Source organism: Jaculus jaculus, chromosome 1 (genome assembly GCF_020740685.1).
Source record: "Jaculus jaculus isolate mJacJac1 chromosome 1, mJacJac1.mat.Y.cur, whole genome shotgun sequence".
Lineage (NCBI taxonomy): Eukaryota > Metazoa > Chordata > Mammalia > Rodentia > Dipodidae > Jaculus > Jaculus jaculus.
In genome coordinates this window covers 6,864,836-6,882,633 of record NC_059102.1, presented here as the reverse complement: position 1 = coordinate 6,882,633, position 17,798 = coordinate 6,864,836, and the positions used below count along the sequence as shown (strand labels likewise).

Sequence of the window (17,798 nt, the reverse complement as noted above, 5' to 3'; positions counted from 1 at the left end):
TCGGAATCTTGAGGGTGGGATACGGAGGCCTCAGTTGTGCTGAACACTGCGCTGTCGCTTCTCAGTGCTTCCACTCGTTTTGGGTCTCCCCAGTTTTCCCTCTCATCTGCCAAGGGAAGCTGCTCTGACCCAAAGTGAGAGCAGCACTGGTCATTGGGCATAAATGTAAATATTTAGAAGATAATTTGATGTGCACAGCCTATCTATGTAGCCACAAAAACAGTAGAAACTTTCTCCCAGGGCCCGTGGCCTCCCCAGTCATAGGTTTTTGATTGTTTTCAGTACCAGGCAGGGAGTCCGTCCTGCCGAGTAGACCTGGTCACGCCTGTAGCAGACAGAGCGCTATTGCACCACTGGGCACATCCTGCCTGGCTGCTTGTGCAGAGTCCTCTGCAGGCTAAGTTTGTTGACGACCACCAGCCTGCATAGTAGTTTCCAGCACGCTGACAGCTCGCCCGCAAGGAGCTCGCTCGACGTTGAGTTCCAACTTGGTTTCTCCATGTCCTCCCACTGAAGCATGTGACGTCTCAGCAATAGGGTCTTACCTTGTATTTCTAGTAGGCAACCCGAAACACTGCAAGTGAGAAGTTTTAAAATTCAATTTATGGAGCTGGGTGTGGTGAGGCATGCCCTTAATCCCAGCACTCTGGAGGCAGAGGTAGGAGGATGGCGGTGAGTTCGAGGTCATTCTGAGACTACACAGTGAATGACAGGTCAGCCTGGGCTAGAGTGTGACCCTGTCTTGAAAAACAAAACAAAACAAAACAAAACAAAACAAAACAATCCGATTTATGTGGCTGAACAGATGGCTTAGTGACTAAGGCTCTTGACTGTGAAGCCAGGTTGGGTCCCCTGTACCCAGGCCAGAAACACAGCATTACACGCATCTGGAGTTCATCTGCAGTGGCTGGAGGCCCTGGCATGCCCATTCTCTCTCTCACTCTCTATCTGCCCCTCTCTCCCTAAATAGATTTCTTTTTTTTTTTTTTAAATTTTTTTTTTGTTGTTTATTTATTTGAGAGCGACAGAGAGAGAAAGAGTGAGAGAGAGAGAGAATGGGCACGCCAGGGCTGCCAGCCACTGCAAATGAACTCCAGACGCGTGCGCCTCCTTGTGCATCTGGCTTACGTGGGTCCTGGGGAATCGAGCCTCGAACCAGAGTCCTTAGGCTTCACAGGCAAGCGCTTAACCGCTAAGCCATCTCTCCAGCCCAATAGATTTCTTTTTAAAAAATTTATATGAAAGTCTTACAAAAGCATACAAACCTTGAATCTGAGTGAAAGTGAAAGTGGCAACTACTCAAGACAACTCAACCAGTGCAGCAGGAGGTGACTGTGGCCCGGGCAGGGCAGTTGAGAGGCAGCCAGCCACGGGTCCAGGACGTGTACAACGGCTTGTTCTCGGGAGTGGCTCAGGAGGGCCTGTGGAGTTTGTATTATGAACCCTGGTTCACGTGCAGTGTTACCAGGACCCTAAGGTTTTAGAAACAGAAAGATGGACAGTAACTGGAGCCGAATGGTCGGTCACACAGCTGAGCACAGCATGGCACACTTCCCAAGACTACTGTCACATCCCCTTCATTCCTTACTGTGTCACCTCTCCTAATGTGCAGTCTCATCACAGAATTGCAAATGTGGCAGAGGAATTGCGTGGGTCCACTCAGATTCCTTGTTGGGCCTTCTTTTCACAGAACTCCAAGTTCCCAGCAAGATCCAGCAGGCTCTTCTACCAGGCAGCTTCTGGGCGGTGGGCATGTCACTTTCCTGTTGTCTCCATGCTTGGGCCACACTGGCCTTTCACTTCCTCCGAGGCGTGGCACTCCCTTCTTCCCAGCTCCCGGGCTCTGCACATGCTTCTCCGCTTCACATCGCTGCATAACTTTAAATCCTGGGCTTCCATGGCTTTCTCAGGGATGCCCTGCTGGACCCAGAGCAGGTCAGGACCCCTCCCCCCACCTGTCACCGCCACCTTGGAGTGCCCCTTCCTAGTTAGGGCTTCACTGTATCTCCTCTGAACAGCCTGAGTCATCAGGGCACACACAGGGCCCACAGCCCCAGACGTTTTTAATACATGTGACCACATGGAGACCCCTGTGGAGGTGAGCCCAGGTTACTTCCCTTTGTGGGTTTTAAGTTCCTTGTCAGAAAAGTTACAAGGCCTGTAACTTTCTACAAATCTGCGGTTGGGTTGCTAGAGCTCTGAGTCACAGGCGGGGTCTTCTGAATGTGGCATGTCCCCTCTCACCTACTAAGATGAGAAGCTCCTGGACCATTTTGACTGCCTATTTAAGGGACACTGTGAGTGGCACGTGAGATGGCCCTAGCCCAGGGTGGCCTTCCCTGCAGCGTGGGGTTGTCCACCTGGCCTTTCCCGTGGGCATCTGCTTGACCCTGCCATGCAGCCCTTACCCCACAGAGCTTTTGTCCTCCCATCCTTGAAGGCTCTAGGCCACCTCAGTTCCTTGGGGGCAGGAGAGAGAGGTACTCAGCCCACACACCAGGAAACCACATCACTCCATCTGCTGGACTGCCTTCATTCTCAGGCGATAGCCCTTTTCTTGCTTTTAACCTTTTGTTCAATTGTAGTGAAAAACGTGTTTTCTTCTAACTTGTTGGGAGAAATCTGAAGCACTCCCACTTTTCCTGGCATGGGCACCCACGGCTGGGAGCATCTCTGAAGGTTCCTCGCACGGTGAGGGTCACAAGGTGGCTGGAGTCCTCTCCCAGGCAGCACTTCTCTCTGCCCGCTTCAGCAGGCCAGAGTCCATTGAACCCGCAGAAGCTGCAGCCAGCCCAGGCTCCTCCAGGGCCTCCCTAAACACTCTCCCAGCCGGAGCTCGGCCTGTCTGGGCGCAGCCCTCCCGTCCCGCGTCCTCCCGGCTAAGCCCGCGCCCTGGGCGCAGCGCCCACCTCCGCCACCCGCAGGCTGGCGTGCACTCTCCAGGCCTGGGGGAGGAGGACAAAGTCGCACGTCGTGTGTGTGGAGTGGATGAATGGAAGAATGCATGGCTGATGGCTGAGCCCCGTGCTGCCCTGGGCTCTTCTTCCCAGGGCCTCTCTTTCCCCGGTCCCGGCGAGGGAGGCAGAGCCGACCGAGGTGGGAGGGCAGCGCCGGGCCGGGACGACGTCGGGCCCCGCGGGGCGGCGGCGCCCGCCGGGGAAGGGGGTGTCCGCGGGGCCTCCGTCCCGCCTCTCCCGGGCGCCGCTCCCGGCCTGTCCCATCCGGCCCGCCCCGTCGCACATGACGCCGCCTCCGCCGCCAACTTTCTTTCCTGCCCATCCCGCCCGGCTCGCGAGCACTGGAAGATGGCCGCCTAGGCGCCGAGCCTCGGGCCCGAGCGGCGGCCTTGGCCTGGGGTCGCGGCCCGCGCCACCATGACGCGCTGGGTGCCCACCAAGCGGGAGGAGAAATACGGCGTGGGTGAGCAGCGCCGCCGCCGCCTTCCCCGGGCCCGCGGGCGGCCGGGACCTGCCTGTTGCCGCCGAGCGCTGCGCCCGCCCTCCCCGCGCCCCGCGCGCCCGCCCGCCCGCCCGCCCGGGATGGACGCGGGGCGCCGCGGCCGGCGGGCCACGCTCGGGACGCTGGGGCGGGGGTGGTGGTGGTGCCCGGGCGGGGTCCCCCGCCGCCCCCAGCTTCCCCGCACACCCGGTCCGCGCCCGGGCCGGCCCCGTGGCCGCGCGCGCGCAGGGGACCCCGGGGCTCATTGTTGGCGTGCTCTTGGGCTTCTTTGGGGAACTTGGCTCTGGCCTGCACACTTCCACCCGGCCGCGGTCGGAACTCTAGAAAGTGCCGCCCGTCCTCCGCGGACCCGGCGCACGCCGCCCGCCCGCCCCCCGCGCTCCGGCCCCGGACGGCGGGGACCCCCGGCCCTGCCCTCAGGCGCTCCGGTGCCCCCGAGGCCTGGGAGACCCGCTCGGCTTAGCCCGGCGCTGGGTCGGTTCCCGGGAGGGCGGAGGCCCTCGGGTCGGTGGCGAGCTCCCGCCGGACTCCAGTTCGCATTCCAGGGAGCCGGGGTTTCCTTCCCGGGCGGCCGGACGACCCCGCGCCCCGCCTCCCGCCCTGCGCCGCTCGGCCGCGCTGCGCACCCGCGCCTGGCCTCGCAGCCCGACTCCCCGAGGCCTGCGCTTCCCGCTGCCCCCCAACTTGTCCTCTTGAAAGTGTCAGGTCTCCGTGGGCTGCAGGGCTCCCGGGGACCCGCGTCTGCCCCGTCGGCTCTAAGTCTCGCTCGCCTTGGCTCCACGTTTGGAGGGGATCACCCGCCTCTCCCGGACCCATGCTGCCTCGCTTGCATGCCCCCGGGAGCTTGGCCGCCCTTTCGCAGCCCCAGGGGCTGCCCGCAGGCACGCCTTCTCACCGGCCGCTGGCTCCAGGCCTGCCTCCTGGCTCGGTCTGGTTCATGTTCTGGCCCGCAGACTGCTGGGCAGCTTTCTTTCTGTCTCCCCGTCATCAGAGCTGTGTCCTTTTTGTGAACTTGGTACTTATTCCTGCCATATAGCCACGGGGGCGTCCTGGAAAAGCCCAGCCCTCGCCACACTCAGTTTATTCAGCTTTTGGGGTTTAGAGGGCCTTCTGGTAGAAGCCCCCTGCTGCATAGATGTCACAGAATCCCTCCACTCTTGAGAACACCCCTCCCCTGTCGTGATGGTCGCCTTCAGCGAGAACAGTGTGGCCCACGTGGGGCACGCACTCGATGCATTCCGCGTGTGGGCTTTACAGAGCCTCTTCGCTGTGGGACCTCTGGCCGAGGTTCCCTCCATTCTACACAGTGAGGAAACCCAGGCACAGTCATTCCCAGGGCCCACAGCAGAATCGGCTTTTCTGAAGAGCGTGTATGTAACCATCACAGACGACTGCTGTGCACCTCCTGATGGGCTCCGTGGGGGGCAAGCTTGAAAAGATTCCCACTGCTCTGATCTGCATCTAAGAAAGGAGGTTTGGAGTGAGAATTCCCATTCGAGGGCTTTAGGATGTGGTGACAGTGGGAGCTCGTAATGGGGACCTCCTGGAGAAAGGTGTCCAGAAGAGAGCTGGGACTGTTCCGGGAACAGAGAGGGGTGGGCTGGCGTAGGCAGAGGAGCCCCAGCCTGCCAAGCTTGTGCGCAGCTCCCCCCTGCCAGCGAGTGCTTGTGGGGTGCAGTGGCCACGCCTGAGACTCGGAGGAGCCATTCACTCCGCAGAAGGGAGTGTGGTTGCCAGTGTTTATATTGGTAGTAAGGGGTGCATACTGGATGTGAACCCGGCTTGCACATGGCTCACACTCACCTGCGCTCTAGCTCCCACTCAGGGACCCTGGTCCCTGGGTGGGGGAGGGAAGGCCATTCGTTTTCTTTGAAACCTGAGGACCATTTTACTGGAGGCGGAGAGCAAAAACCAGAACAGCGAAGCTGGAGATGTCAGCAGTGTGCAGGGGAGATGGATAAAAAGAAGAGAGGAAGGCTGGGGCGGTACCAGTTGGGAGGCCTCTTGACTAGCATGTACCGAGCCCGGGTTCAGTCCTTAGCAGAATGTCAGAACAGTGAAGCCCACCTGCAGTCTCAGCACGAGAAGGTGGAGACAGGAGAATCAGCACTTCAAGGTCACCCTCAATAACATAGCCAGTTTCAGGACAGCTTGGAACACATGAGACCCTATCTCCAAAAAGGAAAAAAGAAAAAGGAAAACAAAGTCACACTTCTGGGAGCGGGTCAGGAAAGCAGGCAGGCCGAGGGAAGGGGTTTTGAGACTGAGAGTGGCAGGGTGGACAAGGAAAGGGATGACCACTTTTGAAAGAACCTCGGGGTCCCAGCCCCCAGGATGACCTGGGTAAGCTGGTGAGCATCTTGGTGTGTGGCTTGACCCTTAAGAGACCAGAAGGAACACTGTGGGCTGGGGGAGCCAGATTCTCCCCACTGCCAGAGGAGGAGGGAGGCTGCCAGGCATGGCTGTGCCCTTCCTAGTTAAGTCATACGCCTTCCAGAAACTTCAGCAGCACTCTTGGTTACGACTTCTAACATCTCGCCTCTTGCAAATACCTTGGCTTTAAGAAAATTCCATATTGGAAAGTCCCCAAAGGAGAAGAGAGGGGAATGATTTTGCAAGGAAATTCTAGCACAGGTGTGCAGAAGGTGGAGGAGAGGGTGGGCTGAGACCAGAGCTGCTGGGGGCATCAGAAGGCACCTTAATGATTGGAGGCCCCCCCCCCCACAAGGGTTAGGGTTTGTGTGGAACTCCAGATGCAGGACAGAGGAGGAGCCAAGGATGAGTCCATGGAGGGCATCCCAGCCCCCGCTGGTCTGGGCAGTTTCCTTGGGGGGACTGTAGTGGTTCCCAGGATGGATGTTGACTGGGACAGAAGGAGGCCTGTGCCTGGACTCTAGATGGTTGGCTGTTTCTCCCTAAGGGAGAATGACCGCAGACTCCCCTCCCTCACCACACTCAGCATTTCCTCTGGGAGCCTAACAACAGTGCTGTGTTTCTCTCCCGAACTCTGGTGGGTGGGCCACGCTTCCCCTCGGCCACTTGGCCCATGAATGAATCACGAGGGGAAAGAGAATGATCAAACTCCATCTCATTTGGAAACATGAATCACGGCTCATTGTTCGGAAGTACTTGGAATCTGTTAGAAGCATTGTTTGTAAACGAGATGCTTCACTTATTTATTTATTTGGGGAAATCAAGAGGAGAGTAAATAGCTAATGTGTGGCTTCTTCTGCAAGGACAGGAAACGTGGGTTCCAGTGATTCATTTCTCTGGGGGCTGCTCATGAAATTTGCCAGCTGGCTTTGTCTCTGCCCCTTGGGCCTGGCTGGGGGAACATGTTTAGAGACCTGATTGAGTCACATAGGTGTGTAAACCTTGGTTGAGCTGTCATGCTGAGGGCTGGATTATACGTTCTTTCCCATCACCCCACAGGTAGGCAGGTTCTTGTGTTCCAATGGATTTCTCTCCCGGGTCAGGTAGAAAGATGCTGTGTGGTCTAGAGGCACGCTTGGGGACCGAGTTCTCTCGTTTCAGTGGCGGTATGCAAGGTACAGTATGGCCCTAGAGTTGTCCACAGCCTGATCCCGTGTGATGTTATGAACGTGTGCTGGGGCCACGTGAGCCTTGACGAGCTTCGTGAGTGGGCCGAGCGGCTGCGGGAGGGAAGTCAGATTCCCGAGTGTAGCCACTGTGTCTTTGGCTGCTGAAGCATTGGGTGGGGTTAATCTGCCCAGGCTAGGGTCATTTGTCATGGAAGCAATAGAAAACCAGTGTGGGTTGGTGGAGGGCAGCTTGGAGGTAGATTTTCCTTCTGCCCTTGAGCTTAGTTATTAACGTGGTGGGAGACGGAGGCTCCCGTGTTCGTGACTGGCCTCTTCGAGGTAGAGATCTCCACCTGGGGATGGCCACCACCTGGTAGATGCTATTCATTTTTACTGGCTTTATGGGATCCCCCAGCAAATGACCCACACGTTTTTTCTTAGCCTTGGCATTCCCATCTGTAGAGTGAAGCCGAGCCTGCTGACTGCAAGGATTCATTGAGATGACCTGGGCAGAGCCAGCATCTGACATGTGCCAGCCCCTCAGTGGATGTATTACTTTCATTTTTTATTTAATAAGATTCAAAGAAGTGGAGTGATAATTGACTTCCTGTTTAGACCTGACAATCATAGTTCTTGGGAAAATGAGTTCTTTCAAAGAGTGTTTTCTTTGAAGTGAAGTTTGCTTGGTGTGTGTTCATGTTGGCTCTGAGTGATGATCTTTGCTGGGAATAGTGTCACATCCAAAGGACTCAGGAAGTGAAAGAGTGTGAGAGCCGTCTCTTGTTACCTAGAGTGGCGAGTGAAATGCTACTTTGGGGAAGAGAAGTTAGAACTGGTCTTAAGTGAATAGAAATGCGCACATCTTTAGTCACTGGAGTTTCAGAAAAACCAATTAAGGCATCTATTCTGTTTCTACAAACCCGATTTTACTTGAGAAACGTAAAAGTTAAAGTTATCCCTGTTGCGGTGTTTGCCTGGTGTGGCCTGGGGAGGATTGTGCTAGGGCGTGTCTCCTGTCCTCGGTCTTCGGTCTCAATGATGGCCTCAGAGGCAGATGACGAAGTGGAGTCCTTCCTGCGGTGGGTGTGCCAGGGACACACGTGGCCCCGCCCCCTTCCCGCCTGCCTCCCTTCTCTCCTTTCCTCCAGCGTTCCCTTCATCCCTCTTTGCCTTCTTTTCCTTCATTAAACATTTATTTTCAGGCAATTTTGGCCACATGCAGTTGTCAAAAGTAACACAGACATCTTGTGCTCTGTAACCAGTTTCCTCTACGTGTGCATCTCGTCACCTTGGAACACAGCTCCGAGCCAGGCTCCCGACGTGGACCCAGTCAGGCCCTCTCCTGCTGTCCTGCTTGCGTGGCCACCCACATCTCCCCTCCACCTGTCCGCGTCCGCGCAACCTTTGAGCGGATCTGTTTCTGGACTTCTGCTGTTTCAAGTGGAGTCATGCAGGGGCAGCCCCCTGGGACGAGCCTTTTCTGCCCTGATTCTTCTGGAGACCTGCCAGGCTATCCTGTCAAGTTCATCCCTCTCCATTGCCCAGCTGAATTCTTCATAGACCTGCCACATCTTGTTTAACCATTCTTTTGTTGAAGGACATCTGGGGTTTAGTTGTGACTGATAAAGCTGCCGTGTACACTCATGTGCAGGATTTTGTGTGAACATGTATCTTTGCTTTTGGGGTAAGAGGATACCTACCCAGGAATGCAGTTGCTGAGTCTATGGGAGATGGATATGAAACTTTGTGTGTTTTTTTTTTTAACAGAACATAGGGGAACATTTTATTTATTCAGGAATTTCTTACAAAGGATTGCATTAAATGCTTACAATGACCAGTCAAAGAGCTGTAGGATGAAATCAGAAGGGATCTTGAGAAGACAAGCTTCTGTCTTGTGGAGTGTGAGGGATGTCACAGCGTGTGGGGACATTCTTGTTCACTATCCCAGTAGCTCTTGAAACTCCTTTTGTTAGGGATTTTTTAAAAAAATGTTATTTTATTTATTTGGGGAGAGGGGGAGTGGACATGCCAGGACCTTCAGCTGCTGCAAATGAGCTGCACGTGCATGTGATGTGCCACCTTCTGCATCTGGCTTAAGTGGGTCTTGGGCAGTCAAACCTGAGTCCTTTGGCTTTACATGCAAGTGCCTTAACCACTAACCCATCTCTCCAACACAGGGATTTCTTTTAAACTGACTATTTTTATTTATTTTTGTTTTTTAGAGGTAGGGTCTTACTCTAGCCCAGGCTGACCTGCAATTCACTATGTAGACTCAGGCTGGCCTCAAACTCACAGGGATCCTCCTACTTCTGCCTTCCAAGTGCTGACATTAAAGGTATGTGTTTCCACGCCCGGCTTAAGCTTTTTTTTAAATGACAACTTCCGTAATTATAGAACAATAAACAATGTTAATTTCTTCCCCTCCCCACTTTCCTCTTCACAAATCCACTCTACATCATATCCCCTCCCTCTCCCAATTAGTCTCTCTTTTATTTTGATGTCATCATCTTTTCCTCCTATTATGAGGGTCTTGAGTAGGTAGTACCAGGCACTGTTGGATATTGAGGCCAATTTGTATCTGAAGAATTGCATTGTAAGTAGTCCTACCCTTCCTTACGTTCTTGTCACCACCTCTCCTGCAGTAGACCCTCAGTCTTGAAGGTGGGAGAGAGGTGGTTCAGTGCTGAACACTCCCCTCTCACTTCTTAGCACTGTGGTGCCTTTTGAGTCATCCCAAAAGTCACCATCTGAAAAGAGAAGCTTCTCTAACCAACATGAGAGTGGCACTAATATATGGGTATGAACGTTAAGAAGGGCAGTTTAATGAGCCTAAAATATGCATTTAGCCAGATACCAGCACGTACTACACCCCTAGGGCTCATGACCTGCCCTGTCCTAGGTTTTTTTTTTTTTTTTTTTACTATGTTTTTAGTACCAGGCTTGTATTTCCTTCTGTGGAGTGGGCCTCCAGTCCAATTAGAGAGTGGTTGGCTTTCCCCATAGCAGACATGCTACTGTTGCACCTATTGGCTCATTTAGCCTGGCTGGCCCAACTTGAGGTTTGCAGTGTCCACTGTAGTTTAGCTCCACTGATGACTTCTCTTCCCATAGGGCTGCATGCAGCATAGCTTTTTCCAGTTTTTTTTTTTTTTTTTTTTTTTTTTTTTGTCAGCTGGTTTACATGGAAGAGCTAAGCTCCAGCAGAATTTCTCAGTGACCTTGCAGCCCATTTATGTGGAGACTTCAGCAGTAGGGTTTTATCGTCAATTCCTGGTGGGAAACTAAGAGCCTTGGCAGTGGCCTGCAGTGTTTTAGGGGGCATCAAGGACCTCTTTGGCCAACCACTCACTAGAAGGTATCCTATCCCTGGCACTGAAAATTTTCTACTAACAATTTATAGTTTCTGGAAATGACATTGTCCAAAAAAGTAGGTTTGTATGTGGCTTATTCATACTCTCTTAGCTTTTGCTTTAGCCTTCCCACCCTTCTTCCCCTGACCTCATGTGCGCCATTCCACCCCCAGTACCCTGTTCATCTATTCACATGTATACAAAGTCATCTCCTTAGCCCTCCCCTCTCCTCCCTCCCTTATAGTCCCTTTCCTAGCTTACTGGTCTCTGTTACCAATTTTTACTCCAGGGCACACACAAGCGTAAACATTTGTAGCTAGGACCCGCATATGAGAGAGAACATGGGACATTTGGCTTTCTGGGCCTGGGTTACCTCACTAAGTATAATCCTTTCCAGATCCATCACTCCCCTGCAGATTTCATTTTTATTTACCACTGAATAGAACTCCTTTGTGTAGATGTACCACATCTTTGTTATCCACTCGTCTGTGGAGGGACATCTAGGCTGCTTCCATTTCCTAGCTATTGTGAATAGAGCAGCAATTAACATGGTTGTGCAAGTATGTCTAAGGTGAGTCCTTAGGATATATGCCTAGGAGTGGTTTAGCTGGGTCGTGTGTTAAATCTATTTTTAGCTGTATCAGGAACGCCACACTGATTTCCACTGGGTGCAGTGGCTGTTTAAATTCCCACCAACAGTATAGAAGGGTTCCTCTTTTCTGCATTCTTGCCAGCATTTATTGTCATCTGTTTTCTTGATGATGACATTCTGACAGGAGTGAGAGGGAATATTTTTAATCTGCATTTCTCTGATGGTTAAGGATGTAGAACATTTTTTTTTCAGTGTTTATAGGCCATCTGTATTTCTTCCTTTGAGAACTCTAGTTCCGTAGCCCATTTTTAAATTGGGTTGTTTGATTTATTATTTAGCTTTTTGAGTTCTTTGTATATCCTGTATACTAATCCTCTGTCAGATATATAGCTAGCAAATATTTTCTCCCACTCTGTATGTTGCCTCTTTGCTATATTCACAATGTCCTTTGCGGTACAAAAGCTTTGTAACTTCATGAGGTCCCAGCAGTTCATAAGTGGTTTTATTTCCTCAGCAACTGGAGTTATATTCAGAAAATCATTGCCTATGCCAATATGTTGAAGGATTTCCCCTTTTTTCTTTAGCAGTTTAAGAACTGTTATAAGATATTTAACTTTTTAGAATAAATATTTTATTTGTTTATTTGAGAGGGAGAGAGAAAGCGGCAGAGAGAGAGAATGGGCACGCTAGTACCTCCAGTCACTGCAAACGAACTCCAGATGCGCTCATCACCTTGTGCATCTGGATTACATGGGCACTGGGGAATTGAACCTGGGTCTTTAGGATTCACAGGAAAGTGCCTTAACTGCCAAGCCATCTCTTTAGCCCTGGATATTTAACTTTTTAAGAAATTGCCAAGCTTTCTGGGGGTGGCTGTGCCGGCTTGCCTTCCACCCACAAGGTGAGAGTGACCCGCTTCCTCCCTGAGCTTGCTGCCATCTTTGCTGCCGTCCCCTTTGTCCATTTTAGCAGGGGTACTGCTCTGCGATTGGGGTTTCTTCTCCCTTCCCCTCAGTGCAGCCCTACCGTGAAGGATGGCTTGGTTTGAAGTAGACGTTGAGCCAGAATGCAGGTGCCGTGGAGGTGGCGCTCCAGGGAGGTCAGCAGGAGCCCGGCTCTGAGCATGAAGTTGGCCTGGGTGCTCAGGGAAAGGCCTGTCAGTCTGAGGAGACACTGTGGAGGGAGGTGTGCAGTGGTCAGTGCTAGCCGTGTGGGGCTCAAGTCCATTTCACCCCGCTGTGGAGATAAGACCATTAGTTGTGTTGAGATAGCAAAGCAACGTGGAGCTGAAAGGCGAGGGCTCACTTTGGCTTTTGCCCCGAAGGCTGCAGCAGGCCCCTCTTGGGGGTGGTGAATACCCACGGGTTCAGTGCACTGGCTGGCATACAGCTCAGGCACCTGTTCGCTGGAGCATCTTCTAGTTAAACGCATGCGTCCTTCAAAGGTAGGGCTGCCACCTGGGACCTGGGACAAGTCTTTGGACCTCCCCCAGCCTCTTTTCCACCTTTTCTAAAGGTGAGGGTCATACTGGCCTTGTGAGTCAATGGTTGTCTCACAGGAGCTGGTAACGTAAGTTCAGGCAGTTTGACAGCATCATTATGCAAATAGCAAAGGCATTGCTCATATGTCTGCTTTTATTAATACATGGGAAGCCCTTGGGACTGCCATTTTGCTAAAGATCCCTGCGCACCAGTGTGAGGAGGGTTCTGCCGGGTGCCAGAGGCTGCGTGGGTTAAGCACCACACGGCGACATGGTTTTCTAGAATTCTGAAGGCTGGGGTTCTTCGTGAGGGTGGCTTCTCCAGGGACCTCCTTGTGTCACCTTCTTACTGAGATGGAACACCAGAAGCAGCTGATGGGAGAAAGGGCTTTAGTCTTTCTTGCAGGGCATGGCCGAGCAGAGGCTAGCTCACATCTAGTCACATACCTAAGTAGAAGTAGTCTAAGTATAGGGCTTGAAGCTGGGCTAATAAACCTTACGGTTTGCTGCCAGTGACGCACGTCTTCCCTCAAGACTCTGTCCCCCAAATTGCCTCCAGCTGGGCATTGAGCAAGAGGCTTAATCACAAACACACGAGGCCATGGGACACACTTTACCCTCACTGTCACGCGTCTCTTGGTTTACAGACGGCCACCTTCGCCCCCACCTTCCTCCCATGTAGGTGTCCTAATCTTTTCCCCTTCATAAGGAAGGGTACCATCCTGTTGGCTGGGGACCTTCCATGAAGATCTCATGGCATGTCATTGCAGCCCTCAGCCCCTACACAGTCCCATTCTGGGATACTGAACTGAGATTAGAACTCCCGACGTGTAGACTTGGTGGGGGGGGCGCATGACCCACCTAGTCCATAGCAGTGTGGTTCCATTGCCAGAGGCGTCAGCTGAGATTCCCTCTTTCTTCGGGGGCCTTCTGGTTTGTTCTTTAATCCTGCATGCCCCATGGACTCAGAAGGTGAGGCATGGGGCTTGCCAGCTAAGTATGTCCTCCTCCCAAGCTCGGGCCTGTTTCTGTGTTCAGCCTTGGAGTTCCCATCATCAAGTTAGTGACGGGACACTGAATCACTAGCTTGAGGGTGACTGGGAACCCCAGCCGCTCATTGCTGCTGCTAAGGGCTCACGCCTCGTTGGGTGAGTTTGGGTACTCGCACACCTGGCTTGGGCATTTCTGGTTTCTTGGCATGTGTGCTTTTTTGTAGCATGTGCAGGGTGGCCTGGTGCCCTGTGTCCTGGAATCCCAGTTGCACTTTGGTGGTGGGGATGGCCTTGGGTGCTGGTACGCACCTTCCTGGCCAACCTGGCCTGCTCACTGCTCCATGCAGGGCTCCGTGGACTGCTCGTGGCAGCAAGGCCTCTCACTCAGTGGCCCAGACAGTCACAGTAGCTAATGGGCCTGGGAACAGCCTGACTTTGACAAATAACCAACACTGGCTTGTCGATCATTCGGAAGCAGTCCTGGTTCCCCAAGTCAAGTCATAGGTTGGGAGCTGGTGCACACAGGCCCTCAGGTAGTAACTCCCCACCCCCAGGCAACAAGGTAGTTTGTTAATTTTCACTTGCTTGAGGGGGGAAAGATACTTTCTTTATGTTGGGTGCCATCTAAAAATCTCAAATTTTGGGACATCCATTTTTTTTTTCCCAAATCAAGTTCTCACTAACCCAGGCTGCCCTGGAATGCACTGCCCTGTATAACTCAGGCCTCAAACCTATACTGATCTACTTGTGTAGTCTCCCAAGCAGTGGGATTATAGATTATACTTGGCTTTGGTTTCTTTTATTTGCTTTGCTCTATGTGTGTGTGCGTGCGTGTGCGTGTGTGCGCCCCACATGTGGGTGCAGGTGTGCGTGCTATGTGCGTTGCACGGAGGCTGGTGGAGCATGTCGGATGTCTTCCTCTACTGTTCCTCTGCTTTGTTTCCCTGAGATGGGCACTGTCGCTCAAGCTGGAATTGTTTCTTGTCACCCTGGCTGGCCAGTAACCCCCGCGTCTCCAGTCTGTCGTTCAGTGCTGCTGTTAAAGATGTGTGTGGCTTTTTATGGCTGTGCCGAGGAGCTGAGGAGATGGGGAGCTGAGGAGCTGAGGAGCTGAGGAGATGAGGAGATGAGGAGATGGGGAGCTGAGGAGATGGGGAGCTGAGGAGATGGGGAGCTGAGGAGCTGAGGAGCTGAGGAGATGAGGAGATGAGGAGATGGGGAGCTGAGGTAGATGAGGAGCTGAGGAGATGGGGAGCTGAGGAGATGAGGAGCTGAGGAGATGGGAAGCTGAGGAGATGGGAAGCTGAGGAGCTGAGGAGCTGAGGAGCTGAGGAGATGGGGAGCTGAAGAGCTGAGGAGATGGGGAGCTGAGGAGATGAGGAGATGGGGAGCTGAGGAGCTGAGGAGATGAGGAGCTGAGGAGATGAGGAGATGGGGAGCTGAGGAGATGAGGAGATGAGGAGCTGAGGAGATGAGGAGATGGGGAGCTGAGGAGATGGGGAGCTGAGGAGCTGAGGAGATGGGAAGCTGAGGAGATGAGGAGCTGAGGAGATGGGGAGCTGAAGAGCTGAGGAGATGGGGAGCTGAAGAGCTGAGGAGATGGGGAGCTGAGGAGATGGGGAGCTGAAGAGCTGAGGAGATGGGGAGCTGAAGAGCTGAGGAGATGGGGAGCTGAGGAGATGAGATGGGGAGCTGAGGAGCTGAGGAGCTGAGGAGCTGAGGAGATGAGGAGATGGGGAGCTGAGGAGATGAGGAGCTGAGGAGCTGAGGAGATGAGGAGATGAGGAGATGGGGAGCTGAGGAGATGAGGAGCTGAGGAGATGGGTAGATGGGGAGCTGAGGAGATGAGATGAGGAGATGAGGAGCTGAGGAGATGGGAAGCTGAGGAGATGGGGAGCCGAGGAGATGGGGAGCTGAGGAGATGAAGAGATGGGGAGATGGGGAGCCGAGGAGCTGAGGAGATGTAGAGCTGAGGAGATGGGGAGCTGAGGAGATGAAGAGATGGGGAGATGGGGAGCTGAGGAGCTGAGGAGATGTAGAGCTGAGGAGATGGGGAGCTGAGGAGCTGGGGACTGGACTCAAACCCTGCCCGGCTCTTGTGCTGGTGCAGTGCTTTTACTCCCCAAGCCATCTCAACAACCCCTTTGATTGCTGTGTTCTTTTTTTTCTTTCCCCTGAGGGTAGACTCTAGCTATAGTCCAGGCTGACCTGGAATTCACTATGTTGTCTTAGGGTGGCTTTGAACTCACAGCGATCCTCCTACCTCTGTCTCCCAAGTGCTGGGATTAAAGACACCTCGCCCGCCTTGGTTGCTTTTGGAGGTAAGGTCTCATTCCGTAGCTCAGGCTGGCATCTCTCTAACTCAGGGCCTCAGCTTCACAAGTGCTGTGCTCACACCAGGCATCACTCTACCTGGCTGGGGCCCATGCTGGGATCCCAGCTTCCTCCCTGTAGCCAGCTCACCTTGGGTGAGCTCTTTACATTATGAACAGCTCCTTTCTTGTGACTGGGGACACTGCCAGCCTTCCTGGGCAGTTCTGAGGAGTGAGATGACCTGGTACAACCCTACTGCTCATCTCTGTGTGGCAAGTGCTATATAGTTTTTTTGTTAGATTTTTTTTGTGTGTTTATATATATTTTCTGATGTGGTGTACCATGTGCTACCCTGAGGTGTCCTCTGGGTATGCCAGCAGCAGGTGGAAAAGAACACCAAGTATGCCCCTTCATTATTCACTTACCTATTTTTTTTCCTTGGGGCGAGTCCTGGTTATTTTATTTTTGTAAAAATTATTTTATTTATTTACTTATTTGAGAGAGAGAGGGGGGAGAGAGAAATGGAGAGTGAGAGAGAATATGGACAAGGAAGAGAAAGAGAAAGAGAGAAGAAGGGAAAGAAAGTATATGTGAGACCGAACCGTTCTATCTTGGCTTCCTACAGGACTGGGGTTATAGGCATGTGTGATAGTTAGAGTGGATGGCCCCCAATGCATTCAGGATTTTATTACAGTTTGTAATTTAGATCTGCAGCCACCTGGCTGGAGGTGGTGTCGCTGGGGAGGTAGATCTGGAATTCCAGTCTAAAGACAAGCAGACTGCTTGAGCTCTGCCTGGAATTCCTAAGCCTGCTTCTTCGCGGTGCTGGTGGTGCTTGGGGCATTTCTCTCTCTGCCTGGGCCTGTGAAAGCAGACCAGCTTCTGCCATTGTGGAGCTTCCCCTGGATCTGTAACCTTCACATAAACTCCTTCTTCCATGACTGTCTGGTCTAGAGGCGCATCCCAGTGACCTGAGGCCGACCACTACAGCATGTGTGGGCCCTACCCAGCTGCTTTTATCCATCTGCAGAGCTGCACCTCAGTGGTCAAGACCCCTCAGGCCCTCATGCTTGTGCAGGAAGCACACTTAACCATTTCTCTAGCCCAATTATTATTTTTTTTCCTGAGGTATGGTCTTACTCTAGCCCAGGCTGATCTGGAATTCACTCTGCAGTCTCAGGGTGGCCTCGAACTTATGGCAATCCTCCTACATCTGCTTCCTGAGGGCTGAGATTAAAGGCGTGTGCCACCATGCCTGGCAATTTTTTATTTTTTTGAATTGAGACAGAGCCTCCTAGAACCCAGGCTGGTTGAGGTTGACCTTGAGTTTCTGGTCCTCTGCCTCTACCTCCTGAGAACTGGGGTTGCAGGTGTGTGCCACTACACCTAACTTGATTATTATTATGATTAGTATAATTTTTTGTTTATTTTTATTTATCTATTTGAGAGTGACAGACACACACACACACACACACACACACACACACAGAGAGAGAGAGAATGGGCACAACAGGATCACCAGCCACTGCAAATGAATTCCAAATGCATGTGCCCCCTTTTGTATCTGGCTAATGTGGGTCCTGGGGAATCGAGCCTCGAACCAGGGTCCTTAGGCTTCACAGGCAGGTGCTTAACCACTAAGCCATCTCTCCAGCCCTCACTTTATTATTTTTAGTGCATTATGTCATAAGGAGAAGCCTGTTGCTTTGGCTACTCCTTTCTCCTGCAGTAGTGAGGGGCCCTGGGTGATGGTGTGTTTGGTGGCCTCCTCAGGTTTCTTTGGGAGTTCTGAGGTCAGGTGAGGGACTGCTGCAGTTCTGTGGGTTCCCAGGGGACCCTGAAGGGACAAGGATATGGACCCTGAAGCTTCTGTGTGAGTTGCTCAGTCTTGACTGGTACCAGGGATGTTCAGGTTTGTTTAAGGTCCTGACTTGCTGCTGGGAAGCCTTAGCAGTGTGGTACAGCATTTCTGTGTGATCCCGAGTGATTTTAGTTAATCCTGAGGTGAACTTGTATGGGGGTAGCAGCCATCGTCACCCGATCTACCCACCCACCAGCTCAGCATCACGG

General features: G+C 52.7%; 1 protein-coding gene across 3 annotated transcripts in view; it reads left to right on the top strand.

The window, feature by feature from the left end:
* The first annotated feature begins 2,990 nt into the window (after positions 1-2,990).
* Dock1 (dedicator of cytokinesis 1) overlaps positions 2,991-17,798 on the top strand; it is a 561,057-nt gene continuing 546,249 nt past the window's right edge. For 2 of the 3 annotated variants that reach the window (XM_045145312.1, XM_045145301.1), the window contains exon 1: positions 2,991-3,096. In XM_045145312.1, the coding sequence (XP_045001247.1) occupies positions 3,012-3,096 (85 nt within the window). In that variant the 5' untranslated portion in view covers positions 2,991-3,011. Of the gene's footprint in view, positions 3,097-3,300; positions 3,421-17,798 lie in introns of those variants that run through there. The other variant, XM_045145308.1, reaches the window with a different exon arrangement.